General features: G+C 46.3%; 1 protein-coding gene across 1 annotated transcript; it reads left to right on the top strand.

The window, feature by feature from the left end:
- The first annotated feature begins 20,120 nt into the window (after window positions 1–20,120).
- Window positions 20,121–21,954, top strand: LOC119352664 (peptidyl-prolyl cis-trans isomerase Pin1-like). The gene is made up of 2 exons (XM_037619244.1): window positions 20,121–20,459; window positions 21,551–21,954. The coding sequence occupies exons 1-2, from the start codon at window positions 20,219–20,221 to the stop codon at window positions 21,673–21,675; spliced, it is 366 nt and encodes a 121-aa protein (XP_037475141.1). The 5' UTR covers window positions 20,121–20,218; the 3' UTR covers window positions 21,676–21,954.
- The last annotated feature ends 236 nt before the right edge of the window (window positions 21,955–22,190 follow it).

Here is a 22,190-nt window from a genome sequence, read left to right as displayed (position 1 = left end):
TGGCGCGAGGAGGTCATGCGCCATGGATTGATGCGCGAGCCCGCCGCCGGTATCGTGCGGGATTTTGTCGCCGCCGATGAGCAATAAGGAGTAGGTTGCAGCCAAGGTCAGCAGGAAGTGGGACCTTTTTTCCTTCCTTTGGGGTTGGGCTTTAGTTTTTTTTTTTTGAGGGGTGGTTGGGCTTTAGGTAGACCTTGAACCAGGCCGGATGGTTGGGCCGGACTCAACAAAGCCCGGTCTAAAAATCCCAACCTGAGCCCAGCCCAAACACCGAGTTATATCTAGTTTGGGCTTTTTTCTATTTAATTTAATCATTTTGGGGGTATTCAAAACCCAATCCGCTACCAGCACATTACCCGCTATTTAAAACCTTGACCTAATAATCCTATTGATACCCCTCAAACAAAAGGGTAATCCCGTAGATTGACGGACCCGCCGCCGAGTGCATGCTAAGAGCATCTACAACCACAATGGGCAAATTCACGAGAGTGATTTTTCTGATGGCACTGGTTACTACTGAGTTGTGGGATGCCGCATATTTCGTTTGGGGATATGTGCATGTATTGCTCTATTATGGCAATACCACATATTGTCTGAAACATATACATCACAGTATCTTCTCTCTCCTTTAATCCAGCTAACTTTCTTACCCACCTCTATGACGTGTGGGACAGCTAGCGAGGAGGCCTCACGACAAAGTGACTAGCGGATATGTTTGAAGTAAAAACGGTAGTATTACATACATCCCACCCACCCATGCCTTTCAGTCTGATTACATAGTTTGTATCAATTATATCTTTTGAAAAAAATATCCGATTGACAAACCGTTTGGATATTAGTATTCATGATATTTAAATCTTCAAAATAAGATCAATTTTGGACACGGTTAAATTTCTTTTCAAATTCAAATTATTTTTTCGTTGCATGTTTTCATGCTTTTCATTCCGGATATTGGTACTAATTCATAGGTAATTTCGTTTCCATTTTTGGAGTCTTGAAATAAGTTTTCATATCATTAAATTCAACTTCATCTTCTTGTTTGCTTCCTTGTCATCTTCTTTTTCATTCTTTTTTTTAGGACTAGCAAATATGTTTGTGCCTTACAACGGGTGAAAAAAAAATTACATGTCCCTAGACTCAAGACTGCCCCACCCGTGTCGCCGCTTGGATGCTTCGCTGCGCCATACATAGAAGGGGAAGAGTGACAGCCCAAAAGTAACTTTCAGAAAAGCGCTTATCTGTTTAATACTCCCTCTTTCATAATAAGTGTAACCACGACACTTTTTATGGATCGGGTGGAGTATTAGATAGTGGATCTAACATATCCAGGCAATATGTCTTTCATATCTAGGTCATTTATCATGGCATCACTTACAAAGTAATGGCTAACGAAGATATCAGGCATGCCACTTCTTGGCCAGTTTGCTAGAAATTATTCATTCATGCATGTTCGCTGCTTTTGTGAATCACCATGGAGGATATCCACACATATAGAAAGAACAAAACAGGATTTGAGTTTACAAAAATCTCTTCTTTCTTCTTGAAGACCCTGAAGGGCGATCAACCTTGTGAAGTATGAATTGCTTAGGTAATCAACATCTTAGTCCATGATCATGCAATCAGTCACCATCGATTGATTTTGTCAACTTGACATTCAAGAGAAGAGACTATAAAGGCTAGCTTATGATAGAGCGGAGCGGACAACTGCCGTCAGAAGGCTTTCTGTTAAGTTCCATGTTAAACTTTGGGACTTTTTTGGGGGATAATTTGATCCTATTACCGGAACAGGACCGTCAAATAACCAATGTGATCCCCCCCCCCCGCAACAAAGAACTAGTTACACCAAATAATGCAATCAAAACGGGCAAAACAAAACATGTGACCCAAGTAAACTCACGGGGTTTACCAAACCCATCCATGAGCTACACACTGAATACATGCAAGATCATGATTGCAACCACCATACTTGCCGACCGTTGATGAACTGATCAAATTAACCAACCAAACTTGGCCTTGGTCATTACAAAGCACTGCAAGATAGTACTCCCTCCGTTTTAAAATAAGTGTCTCAACTCTAATATAATTTTGTACGGAGGGAGTAAGATACACAGTTTCATATAAACAACCAAAAACGAGCAGTCATCAATGCATGTTTTACTCAGCCAGTAAAAAAATACCATAACTTACCTAGATGTTTCTAGCTAATAGCATAAGCCTAGAGAGGATTTAATAACATTAGAACCCGGCGTAGATCGGTCGAGCTAATCACTACTAGACCTAAGCCTCGTCGTCGTGGAGCTCGGTGTAAGCGTACCCCACGGCCTTGTGCTGTACTAGACCTAAGACTACGCCGATAACGCGGATGCCAATGACCCGGCATCTACCACGTCCGAGACTGAACCGTCTTTCTCAAGTGCATTGATGCCGACATAATTTGTGTCGCCTTCTTCACAAGCCACAACATTGACAACGGATTCTTCCGGGCCTCGTCGCTACAAGACTCTCAAAAAAATCTACAAGTACGCAAAGCCAGTTATGCTCGAGTACTCCGATTTGTGTTTACTCGGAGTTGAGCCGACGAACTTCGTAGAGGCGAGCAAAAGTTTAAGTTGGATGCACGCCATGGATGAGGAGATGAAGGCGATCGAGAGCAATGGCACGTGGACTTTGGTAACCCAACCACCAAACCAAAAGGCCATAGGTTTGCGAAAATGTTAACGCCCACACGTGTGGGCGTTAACCAACTCGTCCACACGCCTCCACCACCGTTCAATAACTTCTGCACGAATCTTAACACAAATTAGCTGATTTTGTATGCCACGTAGGACAACTCGCGTGTGTGATGTGTGAGAGAGGTCGCCCACACATCCGTTTTACCACACGGAGGGGCCGGTGTGTGGGCGTTTAGCAGTTCGCCCACACACCAGTTTTCAGTCACGCATAAGGACTGGTGTGTGGACATTTGCCATCTCGCCCACACACCCGCCTCCTCTCCCACACCCAAGTTGCCAGTTGCCATGCGTTTTGCAGTGTACATGGCAACTGCCCTAGTATGATTGCAAGCAGATGGCAACTCTCTCTATTTTTTACCCGTACATGTCAATTGCCATATGTTAGTGTACATGGCAACTGCCCTAGTATGTTTTGCAGTGTACATGGCAACTGCCCTAGTATGATTGCAAGCAGATGGCAACTCTCTCTTTTTTTTACCCGAACATGTCAGTTGCCATATGTTTTGCATGGTACATGGCAAACTGCCCTAGCGTGCACGTAAGCAGATGGCAACTCTTTCTTTTTAAATGGCAATTGCCCTAGCATGCTTGTGAGCACCTGGCAACTCTCTCTCTTACCCGAACGTGTTTTTTGCTATGCCTTTTTTTGTAGCGCTACATGGCAACTGCCTAGTGTTAGTAGGTGGCAACTCCTAAAGTTTTGAAATCATGGCAACTGCAGTAGACCAGACCACACATGGCAACAGTTGTAGTTGTCCAAAAAATGGCAATCTGGAACTTTTGACCTGAGATGGCAACTGCAGTTGAGCAAACATGGCAACTGTAGCTGTCCGACATGGCAACCGTAGTTCAGCGACATGGCAACTGCACTTAAACGAACATGGACGAGGGTCCGGCCCATGGCAACTGCGGGGCACGCGTGTCACGTGGGGCGTGCGGGACCACGAGGTACGAGGCCTGACGTACCGCGTGTGTGGGCGTTATCTATTTCACCCACACGCACACGTGTAAGAGGGTCCGGGAGGAAAAAAGAGGCGTGTGAGCGCTAATTGTTTTGCCCACACACAGACGTGTGGGCTGGTCCTTTTAGGCACCACACAGAACATGTGGGCAGATTCCTTAACGCCCACACGTGTGGCAGTTATCGGCGTCCTAGGTTTGAAGTGGGTTTACAAGTTGAAGAAGGACACGAAGGGTGCCATTGTGAAGTACAAGGCAAGACTCGTTGCAAAGGGCTACGTACAACATCAAGGAGTTGACTATGAGAAGGTGTTTGCACCGGTTGCTCGTTTGGAGGCGCTGAGAGTGCTCCTAGCTTTGGCAGCACAAGAGGATTGGAAGGTTCATCATATGGATGTAAAATCCGCTTTCCTCAACAGTGACCTCAAAAAAGAAGTGTACGTCGAACAACCCCTCGGCAATGAGAAGCAAAGAGAAGAAGGGAAAGTTTACAAGCTCAAAAAAGCACTTTATGGGCTGAAGCAAGCGCTAAGAGTTTGGAACTCAAAGTTAGACCGAAGTTTGGTCACGCTCGAGTTCAAAAGATGTTCCCTCAAAGATACAAAAGATAATCTATCAAGCACCGAAGAACAGGTGAAGTTTGAAGATGCGACCAAAGGAGAGTGTTGCCATCAAGCTACGGATGAGCTAACGACAGTAAAGTCGGTCCTGAAATGTTGACGAAGACAATGCCGACGATAAAGCCTGTGAGTAGTAGTCGTCGCATTTTGGATTCAGGTCGCACTGAAGACGTCATGTTTAGGGGGTGAATATTAGGATTAAACTCGACTGCTGCCGTGTCCGATCCATGCACGTGTATATGCATGTGTCCGTGTAGGTTTTCTAAACCATCACCGAGTAGGACTGCTAGTTAGCCAGCTTAGCTATATATATACTTAAGATATCCCATGTAATCTGTACAACGAAAAAGAAAAGATCAATACAAAGTATCCAACAGGTGCGACAGGCACCTGTGGCCATCAACGAAGTCTACCGATCCGTTTTTTCCTGTTTGCTTACGCCAAGTTTACGCATCAGTTCCGTCGACGACGCCGAAGTGAATCGATCGCTAGCTCGAGGGTCACGCACGAGGAGTCTGCGGCTTGACGTGCATGTGCTGGGCACTGTTCATCAATCAAGTTGTGTGCTTTCGTGCTTCTTGAGGCTAGTACGTGTAAATTGTTGAGCCTGAGTGATCTGATCTAGAGATCAAAAGCCAACACCCGAGCACCGTTAATCTATAAAGCTTTGTTTTGCTTTCAAGAAATAGGCAAAACAAAACATGTGCCAAGTAAATTCACGGGGCTTTCCAAATCCATCCATGAAATACACACTAAATACATGCAAGGTCACGATTGCAACCACCGTACTTACCGACCAATAAAGATATACACTATATATACTAATAAAGCGGCTATCGCTTTTGGTCGTCCGTCATTAAAATTACCCTCTAAGTTTTTTTGTTTTTTTTTTGCGGGTAAAATCTTTGCATTACTCAAATCTCAATGTCCATACAATCAGCCTCGGCTAGCTCTAAAGAAACTGATGGGCCTGACCCAACCCAGGTCATTGTTCTGCCCTCTTGTCTAGCAAACTTTGCTAAGCTATCGCTAACCTTATTTTGCGTACCAATGCCACCCATAAGTGAAAAAACGATTCAACTTTTTGGACCAAAAATCACCGTCTCCTTCGTTGTCATATAGCTGCGCGACGAGAATAATTCATGAAACGATAAGCGGCAGAGTGGTTGGCTGATCGCTCCTGTAGCGCCATCTTTCCTTTCTCACGCATGTCCCTATCCATGTATGCGTTCATGGGCCGGCCCATGTGCAGGGCTTTACTCCCCTTTTTTTTATTTTTTATTTTATCTTTTCTTTTCTCATTTTGATTTTTTTTCTTATTTGTTATTTAAATTATTTCGGGATTTTAATAATCTAAAAGTTGCAAGTTTACAAAAAAATGTTTGAGAAATCATAAAAATATATGTGAATTCAAAACAAAATTTTGCAGATTCAAATGTTTAGAAAACCATAAAAAATTTGCAGATTCAAATGTTTAGAAAACCATAAAAAATTTGCAGATTCAAAAAATGTTGGTGTTTTTGCAAAACTATTCACAAAATTATAAAAAATCACATTTTTTTGAAAAAATGGTCGGGAAATAAAATCATGTTCATGATTTTGAAAAAATGATCATGTATTCAAAACATATTCGGGAATCTGAAAAAAATGTCCATTCACAAAAATAAAAATAAAAATTTGTTCCCCAATTTTTTTTAAAAAGTTCGTTGATTGAACAAATGTTTGTTGAGTCAAAAAATGTTAATGAATTCGAAACTGGTTCATACATTTAAAAAAATGTAAACAAAACTAATGTTCATGATTTCTTATTTCTTATTTAAATTAATTCGGGATTTAATATTCTAAAAGTTGCAACTTTTCAAAAAAAAAAATTGAGAAATCATAAAAATATATGTGAATTCAAAAATGTTAGAAAATCATAAAAGTTTTGCAGATTCAAAAAATGTCGGTGTTTTTGCAAAACTGTTCATAAAATTATAAAAAATCACAATTTTTGGAAAAAATGGTCGGGAAATAAAATCATGTTCATGATTTTGAAAAAATGATCGTGTAATCAAAACATATTCGGGAATCTGAAAAAATATCCATTCACAAAAATAAAAATAAAAATGTGTTCCCTAATTTTTTTTAAAAGTTCGTCGATTGAAAAAATGTTTGTTGAGTCAAACAATGTTAATGAATTCGAAACCGGTTCATACATTTAAAAAATTGTAAATAAAACTAATGTTCATGATTTTTTTTGAGAAAATAAAAAATTTCAAAACAAAATTGTCGATTCAAAAAGTGTTCACTGATTCAAAAGTATTTTATGTCTAGGATTTGATTAGTTTTTCGAAAGTCTTTATATATCTTGGCGTTGGGAGTAGTTCGTGGTCAATGAGATCTGTTTTTAAAGTTTTAGACGTTCCCTTGCGCAACATAATGATAAGTGTGGCATGCACTGGAAATTTCATAGCCTTGTGATTTACCGCGGAATGCATTGTGATCACGTGGACATCGCGACCATCATCGGCTAGGGTGAGAAAAATAAAATAAATGGCAACATGGTGAGCCACTATGTTAAAATAGAGTATGCTCATACATCAGGATATTGAGTCATATTTATTTGGTGAGACATAATTTTTTGTCTCCCGTTGCAAGGTACGGGCATATTTGCTAGTTAACCAACCAAACTTGGCCTTGATCATTACAAGCATTGCACGATACACAGCTTCATGTAAAAAAAACAAAAACGAGTAATCATCAATGCATGGTTTGCTCAGCCAGTAAAAAAAGAACTAAACTATAGCTTAGAGGATTTGATAACATTAGAACCAGGTGTAGATCGATCGAGCTAATTACTACTCACTATCCCGTAATATAAGAGCGTTTTTGACACTAATTACTACTAGACCTAGGCCTCCTCGTCGTCCACGACGGCGACCTCGTGGAGCTCGATGTAGGCGTACCCCACGGCCTTGTGCTGTTCGAGGATGTCCTTCTCCATGTCCAGGATCACCGGCGCGGCCTCAAACCCCTTGACGAGGACGGCGAGCTTCGCCTCGTCGCCATTCACCACCCGGCGGAGGAACTCCTCGCTGAAGCTGCGGAGGGAAGCGCGAGCGCGAGGCGGCCTCGCCCTGAGCTCGTCCATGAACTCACGGGACACCAGGATCATCCTATTGCCGTCGCCGTCCCTAACCTTGATCATCGGCAGGCCCGCCGCCCTCCCTCCTCGGCGGTCGCTCCGATCCTGACCGGCATCTCCATGTACGTCTATCGCCTGCGCGTGCCGGCGGCTGCCCGCTCGAGTTTCGGCTTCGGGGTTGGTGCTGTTGAGGAATCTGGAGTCGCTTATATTTGTTTGCTTATAAATTACGTTGGGCGCACGGATATGATCAAAGCGTCTCCGGCTTGGACTCTGGGTGTCCGGCTAAGTTTGCGGTTGTTGAATTATGACATGCTGCATTTATCTGCTAATATATAAGTATGTGGTAAAAACAAAAGGGGAATTCGCCACGGATAGAAAAAACGGAAATCCTATCTGATGACCGTTCGCTGGGAGTTTTAGTTCTAAGATGGGATCCAACTGTCATCTTGCTATGAAGAAACTGACTTCCCCTCACAACTAAAAATGTCGGTGAAATCGTTCGTAAATTCCACCCCCTCCTGGTGAACGTTCGCCAACTAAGGGGGTTCTAAAAAAAGTGGATGGTATCCAATATGGCTCCTGGAAGCATTTGCTCCTTCGCATATAAATGTTTATGTGAAAGTTAAAAAATAAAAAATAGAAATAGAAATGCACATGTCCAAATGTCATCCGCAAAAGTTTAGGTGAAAGCCCAATCATTTTTGACATGTAAAAGAGACAGAGTAGTAAAATTTTGAAATTTCTACACCGCTAAACTTTTTTTCTGTTGAAACACAACTGTTTCGCTTCGCATGAAATATCGGATGTGCTAAAACTCAGTCGACTTATTTTTAACGAAGTCTCAGTCGATTCCTTCATGGTCAGATTTGGTGCTAAGACTCGCGCTGGAGTATATTCGAGTCGCTCGCACCTCTGTATTGCCGTTTCTACCTGGGCTTTGTTCTTTTCTTTCTTTTTCTTCACTCTGGGCCTTAGCTACGTGTTGGTCTTTGCTTTATTTTAACTTGTCTAGCGAATCTCACTGTCTAAACCAGCGTTCGGCTTCTGGGCTTTTTTTTTTCATTTTTTTGTCATTTCTGTTCCATATGGCGTTAGCTGTTTTTTCTTTTGCTAAAAAGTCTGACTTTTATTCTCACATTTTCTTGTTTCTTTTCTGTTTACTTGTGTCTTCTATTTTTTTGTTTGCCTTTTATCTTTTTATTAAACTTTTTTACCTTCTAATGGTGTGATTCTTGCTAGCATTCATTTTTCAGGATTTGCTAATTCTCACTCAAATATGAATTAGTTAAGTCTAAGTCGATTTGGTAGCCATAAGACATTGACCCAAAGATTCGTGGTGTATCACTTTTTCTGTTTGGTTGAATTTGACACGCGGGTGTGTCGTACGCAATGGTTGGTAGACTTTTTTTGTTAGATACTCCCTTCGTTTCGAAATAATTGTCTTTCTAGAGATTTCAACAAGTGACTACATACGAAGCAAAATGAGTAAATCTACACTCTAAACCATGTCTACATACATCCGTATGTTGTAGTCCATTTGAGATGGCTAGAAAGACAATTATTTCGGAACGGAGGGAGTAGTAATCAATACGCCAAGCCTCTCTCGTGGCCGATGTTCTTTTATCTTTTTTTTATTGCGGCCCTATATTTATGAGGGATGCACATGGACCTTTTGCTCTTGTACGAGCGGCCAGTTTTTACTGAAGCATCTGAAATTGGTATTGTTTTTTCTTGTATTCTTTTTGTTTTTCTTGTCTTGCGTTTCTATTTTTATTTTAGATGTTTTTCCTAGTTTTTAGTTTCTTCCGCTTGTTTTATTTTCCCTCTCTTTTTAGGAAATATAGAATAATAATATATTGTTTATTTCATTTATTATGCATTACCCTTTTGTTTAAATAATAATGCTTTTCATTTTTGTCTTTCTAATGCATCATATTTTTTTTCTATTTTTCTATTTCTTTTAAAGTTGTAATTGTGATTGTTCTTGTTGAAAGCATTTCTAACCAAGTTTTAATTGTGGAAGACCTTTTCCCTCTCTTCCTCCGGATGTTGTTTTTCTCATGTCAAACATGTGGGGCGGGGTGATATCTACCCCATGTCTGTCACTAGGTGCGGAACTGTGAGTGTCCGCTTCGACTGTAACTTCTGGTGCTTTTTTTGCCTAGATTGGGAGTGGTGAGTTGCATGTTTGCCACCAGGCGTGCAAATGCAAGTGCCGTCACCAATTGCAATTGCATGTCTTGCTTATTTGTGTGTGGGGGGAGGGGGCAGTTGCATGTCTGCTGGCAGCCTGCCACTAGGCACAAACTGCAAGTGTCGCCCTCGAATGCGACTGCATGTCTTCAAGGCGACTTCAACTTAGTGGGGTTTTGTTGGGAGGGTTACTTGCACGTCTTCCAATAGGCATGCAACTGCATGTGTCGCATTTAACTAGAACTAAAACTTGGTTTTGTCTGTGGGCAATGGGAGGGGGGACAGTTGCATGTGTACACTAGGCATGCAACTCCAAGTGTAGCGCCCTGACCGCAAATGCAGTTGCATGTGTACACTAGACATGCAACTGCAATTGTCAGCCCCAGCTGCAACTGCATGTCTTCCAGCACGACAACAACTGAACTTTGTTTTGTCGGAGAGCCGTGGGAGAGGGGGGTGGTTGCATGTGTACACAAGGCATGCAACTGCAAGTGTCGCACTCCAGCTGCAATTGCATGTCTTCCGCCACGACCGCAACTGAACTTTGTTTTGTTGGAAGGCAGCGGAAGGGGGAGTAGTTGCATGTGTACACTAGGCATGCAACTGCAAGTGTCATCCCCAACTGCAGCTACATGTCTTCCATCAAGCCCACAACTGAGCTTGTTTTTGTCGGAGGATGGTGGGAGAGGGGTGGGGGCAGTTGCATGTGTACACTTGGCACGCAACTGCAAGTGTCGTGCCCGACTGCAATTGCATGTCTTTTCATCACGACTGCGACTAAAGTTTGTTATGTCGCAGGGTGGTGGGAGAAGGTGGGGGCAGTGCAACTGGAAGTGTCTTCCTCGACTGGAATTACATGTATTCCATCACGATCGCAAACTGAACATTGTTTTGTTGGAGGACAGTGGGATAGGGCGGGGGCAGTTGCATGCGTACACTTGGCATGCAATTGCAAGTGTCGCCCCGACTGCAATTGCATGTCTTCCATCACGAGAGCAACTGGACATTGTTTTCTTGGAAGGCAGTGGGAGAATGTGAGGGCAGTTGCATGTGTACACTAGGGATGCAACTGCAAGTGTCGCCCCTAACTACACTTGCATGTATTCCGTCACCGCCGCAACTAAGCTTTGTTTTGTGAGATGGAGGTAGGAGAGGGGGCAATTGCATGGCTGGCACTAGGCATGCAACTGCAAGTGTAACCCTCGACTACAACTGCATGACCCCCTAACACAAACTCTACTAGACTTTTGTTTTGTCGCAAGAGAGGGGGGAGTCGCACGTTTGACACTAGGCATGCAACTGCAAGTGTAGCGCATCGACTACAACTCCATGTCCCCTAACGCGGATGCAACTAGACTTTGTTTTCTCAAATGGAGACGGGAGATGGGGTAGTTGCAAGTGTATGTTAGACATGCAACTGAAATTGTGACGCCTAGTTGCAACTGCATATCTACCCACTCGACTGCAACTCACCTTTGTTTTGTCGAGGGGCGGTGGGGGAGGGGGCACTTTCATGTATGAAACTAGCATGCAATTGTTGGAAATATGCCCTAGAGGCAATAATAAAATGGTTATTATTATATTTCCTTGTTCATGATAATTGTCTATTGTTCATGCTATAATTGTGTTATCTAGAAATCGTAATACATGTGTGAATATATAGACCACAACACGTCCCTAGTGAGCCTCTAGTTGACTAGCTCGTTGATCAAAAGATTGTCATGGTTTCCTGACTATGGACATTGGATGTCATTGATAACGGGATCACATCATTAGGAGAATGATGTGATGGACAATACCCAATCCTAAGCATAGCTCAAAGATCGTGTAGTTCGTTTGTTAGAGCTTTTCCGAATGTCAAGTATCATTTCCTTAGACCATGAAGTTGTGCAACTCCCGGATACCGTAGGAGTGCTTTGGGTGTGCCAAATGTCACAACGTAACTGGGTGACTATAAAGGTACACTATGGGTATCTCCGAAAGTGTCTGTTGGGTTGGCATGAATCGAGACTGGGATTTGTCACTCCGTATGACGGAGAGGTATCTCTGGGCCCACTCGGTAATGCAACATCATAATGAGCTCAATGTGACCAAGTGGTTGATCACGGGATCATGCATTACGGTACGAGTAAAGTGACTTGCCGGCAACGAGATTGAACGAGGTATTGGGATACCGACGATCGAGTCTCGGGCAAGTAACGTACCGGTTGACAAAGGGAATTGTATACGGGATTGATTGAATCCTCGACATCATGGTTCATCCGATGAGATCATTGTTGGAAATATGCCCTAGAGGCAATAATAAATTGGTTATTATTATATTTCCTTGTTCATGATAATCGTTTATTATCCATGCTAGAATTGTATTGATAGGAAACACAGATACATGTGTGGATACATAGACAACACCATGTCCCTAGTAAGCCTCTAGTTGACTAGCTCGTTGATCAATAGATGGTTACGGTTTCCTGACCATGGACATTGGATGTCGTTGATAACGGGATCACATCATTAGGAGAATGATGTGATGGACAAGACCCAATCCTAAGCCTAGCACAAAGATCGTGTAGTTCGTATGCTAAAGCTTTTCTAATGTCAAGTATCATTTCCTTAGACCATGAGATTGTGCAACTCCCGGATACCGTAGGAGTGCTTTGGGTGTGCCAAACGTCACAACGTAACTGGGTGGCTATAAAGGTTCACTACAGGTATCTCCGAAAGTGTCTGTTGCGTTGGCACAAATCGAGACTGGGATTTGTCACTCCGTGTAAATGGAAAGGTATCTCTGGGCCCACTCGGTAGGACATCATCATAATGTGCACAATGTGACCAAGGAGCTGATCACGGGATGATGTGTTACGGAACGAGTAAAGAGACTTGCCGGTAACGAGATTGAACAAGGTATCGGGATACAGACGATCGAATCTCGGGCAAGTATCGTACCGCTGGATAAAGGGAATTGAATACGGGATTGATTGAATCCTTGACATCGTGGTTCCTCCGATGATCATCATGGAACATGTGGGAGCCAACATGGGTATCCAGATCCCGTTGTTCGTTATTGATCGAAGAGTTGTCTCGGCCATGTCTGCATGACTCCCGAGCCCGTAGGGTCTACACACTTAAGGTTCGATGACGCTAGGGTTATAGGGAAAGTATGTACGCGGTTACTGAATGTTGTTCGGAGTCCCGGATGAGATCCCGGACGTCACGAGGAGTTCCAGAATGGTCCGGAGGTAAAGATTGATATATAGGAAGATGGTTTTGGCCACCGGAAGTGTTCCAGGCATCACCGGTAGTGTACCGGGACCACCGGAGGGGTCCGGGGGTCTACCGGGAGGGGCCACGGGCCCCGGAGGCATACATGGGCCAAGTGTGAGAAGGGACCAGCCCCTAGGTGGGCTGGGGCGCCTCCCCACCAAGGCCCATGCGCCTAAGAGGAAGAGCGGGCAAACCCTAATGGCAGATGGGCCCTAAGGCCCATGCCTGGTGCGCCTCCCTCTCCTCCCCACTTGGCCACCACCCCAGATGGGGATCGGGGCTGCCGCCACCCCTAGGGTGGAAACCCTTGGTGGGGGCACAGCCCTCCCTCTCCCCCTATATATAGTGGAGGCAAAGGGGCAGCCCGACACATGAAGTTCCTCCCCTGTTGGCGCAGCCCTACCCCTCTCCCTCCTCGTCTCTCGTAGTGCTTGGCGAAGCCCTGCTGGAGTCCCGCGCTCCTCCACCACCACCACGTCGTCGTGCTACTGCTGGATGGAGTCTTCCCCAACCTCTCCTTCTCCCCTTTCTGGATCAAGGCGTAGGAGACGTCACCGGGCTGTACATGTGTTGAACGCGGAGGTGCCGTCCGTTCGGCACTAGGATCATCGGTGATTTGGATCACGACGAGTACGACTCCATCAACCCATTCTCCGCTTAGCGATCTACAAGGGTATGTAGATGCACTCTCCTTCCCCTCGTTGCTAGATTACTCCATAGATCGATCTTGGTGATGCGTAGAAAATTTTAAATTTCTGCTACGATCCCCAATAGTGGCATCATGAGCTAGGTCTTTATCGTTCTACGACCCTGCAGATACCCAGGATCTCGGAGTTCAATCAAGAAGAAGGTTAGGAGCAGGGAGGACGCGGAACGCTATTCTGAACATCGGTGACAGAAAGATTTAGTACGGTAGCAGAAAGTCAATCCTTGGGGATTCATGAGGTCTAATCATTAAATGCCCGGTGATTTTGTTTGAATTATTTAAAGACATTAAAACTGCACACTTTTCCAGCCCTCCCAGGCCATCAGTGCTCCCAACCATCCGATTGCCAATTTGAACCATTTTCGGCCATCAGATGAGCCGTGAATCACAGCTAATCTTTTGTCGTTCACTAGTAACTCTGATCGCTCAGGGCATCTCCAGCCGCGCCCCCAACAGGCCCTCCCCAGGCGATTTTGCCGCGCCGGCGCCAAAAAAAGGCCCAGTCGCGCCCCAGAAGCCCGTTTTTCGCCGGCTCGGGCCAAAATTGGTGCCAGTGGACCCAGGCCGAACCCGGCGCCCTGGGGGGCGCTTGGGGAGCCGGCACAAGCGAAAAAGGCGCATGGGCCCGCCCTGGCGGTGACCCGAGGGCCTTTTCCCGCCGCTTCTTGACGCTTTTCCCTCGCATCTCCTCCGCTCGCTCGCCTTCCTCCCGCCATTCCCTCCCTTTCTCCCGCCAAACCCCCTCCAGCTCGCCTTCCAGTCGCCGCCATGCCGCCGAAGAAGTACGCCATGCCGCGCGCGACGGCAACCACGACTGGCACCATGGCCCAGCCGAAGTAGAGGAAGCCGAGGGCGCCGCCATCGAAGCCACCAGGCATGTCAAACGCCGAGTGGAGGGTGGAAGTTCAGCGACGCGACACAGTCACCACCGACCGGCGGAACAGGGCCATTGCCAAGAAGGCCCGCGACAACGCGGCGCGTGCGGCGGCGTCTTCCTCATCGGTCGACCATGCGGGGATGATGAATCCACCCGTCGTCAGCCACGCCCAGTACGCGCCCTGGGGACAGCAAGGCGTCGGATCTCCATGGGGATCATCGTCGCCCGGCTACGCCGACGGCGACGCGCACGGGGGGTTCAACCCAAACGTGACCTTCCCCCATGGCCACCCCGCGACACGCACACCCTCGCCCGCCTTCGTCGGCGTGCAGTACCCTCCATACAACTACTCGCCGCCCGCCGCCTACGCGTCCACACCGACGCCCCATCTCCGCCGTGGGCCGCTGCCCTTCTCGCACCTCGGTGACACGGACGACACAGGAGCCGACATGGACGACATCATCGCGACAGGAGCAACCGCAGCCGCCGCGTCTCCCGGGTTCGCCACCCAGGACGAGGTAGTGGATCTCAACAGCGACATGGAGGTCGAGCTCGGCTACGTCTACAGCAAGGACGCGCACGAAGCGCAGGAACCCGAGGAGGAGGAGGAGGAGGATGAGGAGGAGGAGGAGGAGGAGGAGCCGGCTCCTGTTCCGACGAAGGGGCGCCAGAAGAAGAAGAAGCGGGCGGCTAGGTCAGGCGAACCGCGCATCAAGTGGACGTCCAAGGAGGAGGAATGCCTCGCCGAAGCATGGAAAGTCGTCTGCCTCGACCCGACCACCGGCGCGAACCAGAGTTTGAAGACGTACTGGGACCGCATCAAGGCCGAGTTTGACGAGCGGAAGCTCGTCGACCCATACTTCAAAGGCGTCTACATGCAGCACGGCTCCAAGGCGATGGCGAACCATTGGGGGCGTATCCAGTTGGCGTTCAACAAATGGCATGGAATCGTCGAGGAGGTCGCGGCTCGCCCGGAGAGCGGCGCCAGCGTTGAGGATCAGGTACGCACGCCGTTCGCCCACATCTCTTCGTCGTCAACGCCCGCCGCCCGCCAACTGTTTGTTCCTCCGCGCAGCTGCTGCGTATGTTCACCATGTATCGGCGCGACAACCAAGACGCCGACTTCAAGCACCTCCACGTCTACAAGCGCATTGACAAGTGCGAGAAGTGGGCAGAAGTCCGACGTACCCTCGACAAGGCCAAGGAGACATACAAGTCGGACGCGACGACTCCGGGCGCGTCAGAGGGGCGGCCGGACGGCCACAAATTGGCAAAGAAGGGGAAAACGCCAACGCGGCAACCGCGCGAGTGCAAGAGTCCATCGAGCATTGCCTCGCCGACGCCCAGGCCCGGGCCGTCCTACGTGAAGAGAAGACCGAGGCACGGTGGTCGTCGCTGATGAAGAACAGCGCCATCAAGCTCGACCTGCTCCGGACAAACATCGCCGCGAAGAAGAGGAACACCGACATGGCTTTTCTGATGGGTGGGGCGGACATGCTCCAGAGCAACGACGAGCAGCTCAGGGCGTGGTACATGGCGGAGCGCGGCCTCATCCTGAACCAGATGCAGACGGCAACGCCGATGACGCAAGCTCCCGCGCCCACGACCACACGGACGCCAAGCCCGAACGACGCCTCTACATCGCCGCCCAGCAGTGCCGAAGCCGCGCCGACACAGCCCAGCACCGAAGCAGCTCCGACACCGCCGAGCCCGCGCACGACGACTCCGCCAACGCCTGGAGCCGACCCCACCGAGTGAATCATTGCGCACGCGAACTTGCGGCGTGCGGCGCTCTGTTTTTTGTAACGCCAGACTACGTCCGATCGCTGGATTTGTGGCGTCTTTTGAAAGTGGGAACGACCAAGTTTAAATTTCCCGCATCCTGGGGCCGGCGCATGGGGGCGTGACTGGGAGCTAGGTCGCCCCCAGGGGCCAAATAGCGCCGGCACACCCCCAGGCTGCTCTATTTAGGCGCCCTGGGGGGCCGAACGGCTGGAGATGCCCTCAATGCCATGGGCCACTGCTTCGGTAGCTTTTTTGGACGTACTGGATTGAATTGGGCCAATGGGTTGTTCCATTGAGGAATGTCTGCCATGTGCCATAAAAACGAAGGACTCTGGCCTGCGTTCTCCGGGCATATGTATCATATGCATGACATAGTGGGGAGTAACTTAGACTAGTGTCATATGCATGACACTAGTCTAAGTTACTACCCCATAGTGCAAAGTATCTTACTTCCTCTATCACGGTTTAGAAGGCACAATTAAATTTGCGTGCATTTCCACAATAGACAAGGTTTAGGGCGCATTGCATTTATTTCTAGTAGCTAATTAGTATTCCGATATACTATTTCTATATGCATGCATAGTGTGAATGCTATTTTTTAGCCCATCTCATAACCTATAGATAACCACCTAGGTCCCAGAGAATTTCCAAACGCGCCTTCTAAACCGTGACGGAGGTAGTAGTAGTAGTGTCATAGTTTGTTTCATTTATTGCCTTATAGACTCATTTTACCTCGGAAAGCGCTATGTTACAGTAACATATTATGTTACTCCAAGCATCTCTCTCCTTATTAAATACTTGCCACATAAGCAAAATTGTCTTGAGATGTGTTAAGTTACTACCTAAGTTATCCCCACTATGGCTAGCCTGAGGCGGGCGAGTGGAACTGATCCGCCTATATTGGGGACAATCAATCATCCGTTTCAGCAGGGCATTTATCGTGGATGATTAAATGGAGGTACTCCTGCATTCCGTCTCCTCGATCGCCAACCCTTCCCCTCAGTCCGCATGGACGCGACACAGTGGACGAAGAGGCTTGAGCCTGTGCGCGGGATGACCCCGACTGCGATCGGTGAGGGGGAACAGACTGGAGGAGGATGAACAAAGTGGAGTATCATGGGAGCTCGTGCCTCCCCACCCGCTGATTCATCATCACCACCCTTGATGTCTCTCCTGTCTCCACCTTTCACCTTGGCATCACCGACGCAGTAATCCATCTATAGTTCTGCACGCAAAGGCTGGGGAAATGGCGGGCACAACAGCTACGAGCTCATGCACGGGTATCTCACCTAGTATATTGTTTGGTTTATCCTTCGCTACCACCAGCACAATTCTTCTTATTTACTTATATAATCTTTTCTTCTTTCCTTTCCTGCAAGATCATAGTCTCGCATGAATTTCACCGGATTTTGTTTACGCGACTGACGCATCAGTACTTGTTGGATCGTGAACTGTATATTTAATTTTCTCTTCATGGCTTCTGTTTTCTAACTTATTTTTAGGAAATTATTCGCGTGCATGATAACTGGATCCTATTTTTTCTGATGCACAAGTGGTAAGTTTGCTGCTATCTCCCATCCTATGTGTATTTGGCTTGCTGAATTTACGGATTTGTTTAACTGCTAAAATTAGACAACTTTCTGATGATTTATGGTGTTCAGTCTACTTGATCCAACACAAGGGCTGCTCGGTATGGAAAATGATTTTTTTTACTCCAGCAGTACCAATGTGTGGCTTTCTCCATTCTTGCAGTAACTATGTACTTTGGCTATGTGGTGGCATCTACATTATGAGCTATTGGGCACTTTGGTTCTGTTTTGAAAAAAATAATAATTGTACTAGCGTGTGTTATTTAAAGATCAGGGTTTGCAGAGTTATCTACGTATTGGAAAACCTTTCTATAACTTGACAATTCAATGTTGATATGGTGAATTGTATATCTTATTCTCTATAGGCGTGGTATTCTTGCGAAATATCTAAACTTCTCTTGTTCAAAGGAATTAATACAAAATTCTAAGTTGGCCTAAAATGGTACGTCGTTAATAGAACTCTTGGACAAATGTTTCATGATAAGCAACTATGAAAACAATGGTCATATGATTTGGGGGTGTTGTCTGCGGGCGGTTGTCTCTTGTACCTAGGGCTATAGGGTGTCCGTACCGTGCGGCATTGTGGTTCACGTGCGAGCGGTGGTTGTCGGAGCGGTGGCTCCAAACTTGGGTGTGTGTGTTGAGGCGACTGTAGCCTTGTGTCGTGTGGGCGATGAGGCTTCGTTACTTGTGCGGCTTTTTTGTTTGATTTTCCTTATAAACTGGTCCGCCATATTTGGTTTCAAAAAAAGTTGTTATATGATTTGATTATTATCCATTTGATGTACTTATATTTCACAAACCTTTAACATGAATTTTAACTAAAACCATTACACTTATTTTTTGATAGAGGGAGTACTAAACAAATGTATACAAGTTGCTTTTTATTTCTAACAATTAAGAGTCAAAATAGACGGGGTGCGGCAACGCACGCCAACAATGATCTAGTATTCTTAATAACCGAGGTAACCCCGCGAGACGGTAAAGGTCTGCAGTTGGACAACTAATTCTTGATGCAACTGCTCAAGACGTAATTTGGACACATCCTCTATTTCATCGCATTTGCAAACACATCTTAACAGGTGCCTTCCAGAGCATAAATTAACATCATGATGATCCCTACAGAAAATATATGATTGTAAGAATCAAGACCTCATATCCATGTCTTTTCTAATTATAGTGTTACACCCTCTAAGGTTGTTAAGGTCTGGTTACAAAAACTAGAATTTAATTCTCTTGTAAAGACTTGGTAGAGCCTCTGACGTAGTGGACATCCTCTCATGGGTTTGATAACCCAGGGTCACTACTTGAGGAGACAGAGTGAAACCTTTGCTATCCAAAGCGGATCTCAAAAGGCATCATGTTTGTGTCCTACTCAGAAAGATGAGGCGGAGGCTCCCTAAAGATGGACTAAGATTCTACCTGCCTAGCCCATGTCCTGATAGTGAGTCAAGCATCGTCGGAGGGCATGTAGGGCGTGTGGAAATACATCTCCGGTGGATCTCGCAAGATTCGGTCCACGTTTTTCTTCAGTAGGTATGCTTAGATCCGGTCTTCATTTGTCTACGTGTGTGTATCTTTACGGATCCTTTCGATATGCTCTTCTCTTCATCGACGACAGTTGCTATTCTGATGTGTTGGTCCTTTGGAGGCTTAGTACGAAACTGTCTACCACAAAGGTTTGCCCGACTTCAGAGGGAAGGACGATGGCGCGGGCACGCCTTCGACTCGTTTCAATGCTTGTAGTCGTTTCTATTGTTTGGTGTTTTTTTATACTGCCATGATGTTTGATGAATACTCCCTCTGTCTCAAAATATAAGAGCGTTTTTTGATACTAGTGTAGTGTGAAAAACGCTATTTCATTTTAGGACGGAGGGGGTAGACCGTAAGTTTTTTTCTAAAAAAAAATCAAGCAATGTACGACGTCGTGGAATCGTGATGTTAAGGTGAGCCTATTCTCTGTTTACACAGTCTAAAGGCGCACTTTCGTAATACGCCTCGTGCTCTGCTTTTGCTATTAGGGCCCAGTTCTTTTGCCATAATCTGGAGATTCTTTCAGAATCCGACCCCTATTCAGCTTCTTTCAGAATCTTTGGGCCTCGTTTGTTTTACAATCCTATCTAATTAGGGTCTAGTTAGATAGAATTGTAAAATAAATGAGGCTCAAAAATTTTAGGAAAAGCTGAGTAGGGGTCTGGAAGAATTTCATTCTGGCAAAAGAACTGGGCCTAGGTTCCGCCCACATAAACCAATCAGAGGAACTCGGAAAAAGATCTCCGCTTTGCCTGTCTGCCTGCGCCGGACGGAGCCACCCCACCCCACCCACCGAAGCGACCGGACCGGCGAGCGGCGGAGGAAGGGAGAGATGGCGGCGACGGGGGAGGAGACGGTGCGGGCGTCGCACATCCTGATCAAGCACGAGGGGTCCCGGCGCAAGGCGTCCTGGAAGGACCCCGAGGGCCGGGTCATCTCCGCCACCACGCGCGCCGACGCCGCCGCGCGCCTCGGCGACCTCCGCGCCCAGATCCTCGCCGGCCGCGGCTCCTTCGCCGACCTCGCCGCGCAGCACTCCGACTGCTCCTCCGCCCGCCGCGGCGGCGACCTAGGTACGTGCGTGCGCACGACGCGATGCGCCGCCTCCCCCGCCCCCCGCCCCGCTCCGGCTAGATTTGGATGCGTGGCCGTTACTACGATTTAGGGTTGCTCCGAGCTGTCGATCCGGCGATTCGGTGCTCGGTTATTTCCTAACATGGGCAGGGGTCAGGAATGTACTACAGTATTTAGGATGTACTATCAGCATGATTCATGAATCAATAGGACTGCTTTTTATGGGGTTAACATTAGATCCCAGGAGGCCGAATTCTGAGTAGGAATCTGATTTTTATGCGGAGATAGGCGGATCGATCGGCTAGCGTGCTTTCATGGCATCCCTTCCTGGATCCACCAACTAATCATGTGTGTCATACTGCGTAGGAAAGTGATGCTATTTCGTAGTAGGAAGCAGTGATTGCTTGGTCTAAGTTAAGAGGATCATGGATAGGCTTCACTTGAAAGTGCATAAACATTTTTTTAAGATTGTACTAACTTGTCTTTAAAACAAGAATACTAAATATTCAATTGGTTGTCCTAGCACGTGCTTTTCGTTGGATCTGTGAGAAATAAGTTGGCCAGAATTGTTTCGTGGTATTAGTTGTGATCTCTTACATTTGCTTGTACATGCCTATTTATTTCAATTCCTTCCTTTGCTCGTTTTTGTTCCCATTCTGAATGACGAATGTGAGGTTAGGCTTTCAAGAAGAGAGCTTGGGTTTCCTTATGATATTTAAAGAAAACCTGAAGCTAAGATTGCCATGTTGCCTAGTTTGAAGGAAGAAGCGTGAAGCAGAAGTTGTTCTGTACTTGCAAGTTTGACAGCAGTTATCACAGAACCTTGCCTTGTTGTGTTGTTAGACTTTTGGATCAGTGCGCATCTCTTTCGCGAAGTTTGTGCTCTTGCTGATTAGGGTGAAGAGTCGCCACCATGGTGCTGCAACCATGATGCTATTGATTGTTACATTTTATCCGCTCAATTAATAATCCAATCTCTGTGGAAACACATCAATGATGTTCATTCATGGAATTCTTGCTGATTGCACCTCTTGACGTTCAACCACAACTGCGCCTTGGTAACCGTTATGTTGCTATGGATCCTTGATAGGCACCTTTGGGAGGAGGCAGATGCAGAAGCCCTTCGAGGACGCCACGTACGCTCTCAAGGTGGGGGAGATCAGCGACATCATCGACACCGAGAGCGGGGTTCACATCATCCTGCGTACCGCATAAGGAGAATGAAGCCCACGCGGTCACCATCACAACAACCTGATGTTATTTAGCCCTTTTCCTTCTTCCAGGGCCTGCGGCTCTTCTCATTCCGGCAGCCTGAAACTTGAATGAAGAAAATGTCTTGTATCGTCTAACCGTTTTGCTACGGCCATTTGAGCTGGTTGATACATACTTACATCACAGGTCAATGTTTGAGCTTATGATGTCTTGATCAGGAGATGTTTTCTGTTCGTCATTCCATTTGTGATAAATCATTTCAAATGAATGTTGTATGCACCATGAAATCTCTCCTACTTATAGTAAGGTTTTGTTCTTCATTCGGCCAATCTTACATGCCCCCCTCTCCCTCCCTTTCTCCGTATTGATTTTTTTTCCCTTTCATTTATGATTTTTTACACCATTTTTTTCCTGAAAACTGCATCCATTGTACCTCATATTGACTTCCCAAATAAAATTATGTTTTCTTTGGTAAACCAAGTAAACGCTTATCAAATAAGGGTATAGTATACAATCAT

The sequence above is a fragment of the Triticum dicoccoides genome, chromosome 2A, assembly GCF_002162155.2.
Source record: "Triticum dicoccoides isolate Atlit2015 ecotype Zavitan chromosome 2A, WEW_v2.0, whole genome shotgun sequence".
In the NCBI taxonomy this organism is placed as follows: Eukaryota; Viridiplantae; Streptophyta; class Magnoliopsida; order Poales; family Poaceae; genus Triticum; species Triticum dicoccoides.
The sequence above is the reverse complement of the archived record's forward strand: the minus strand, read 5'-3'. Positions and strand labels throughout refer to the sequence as shown.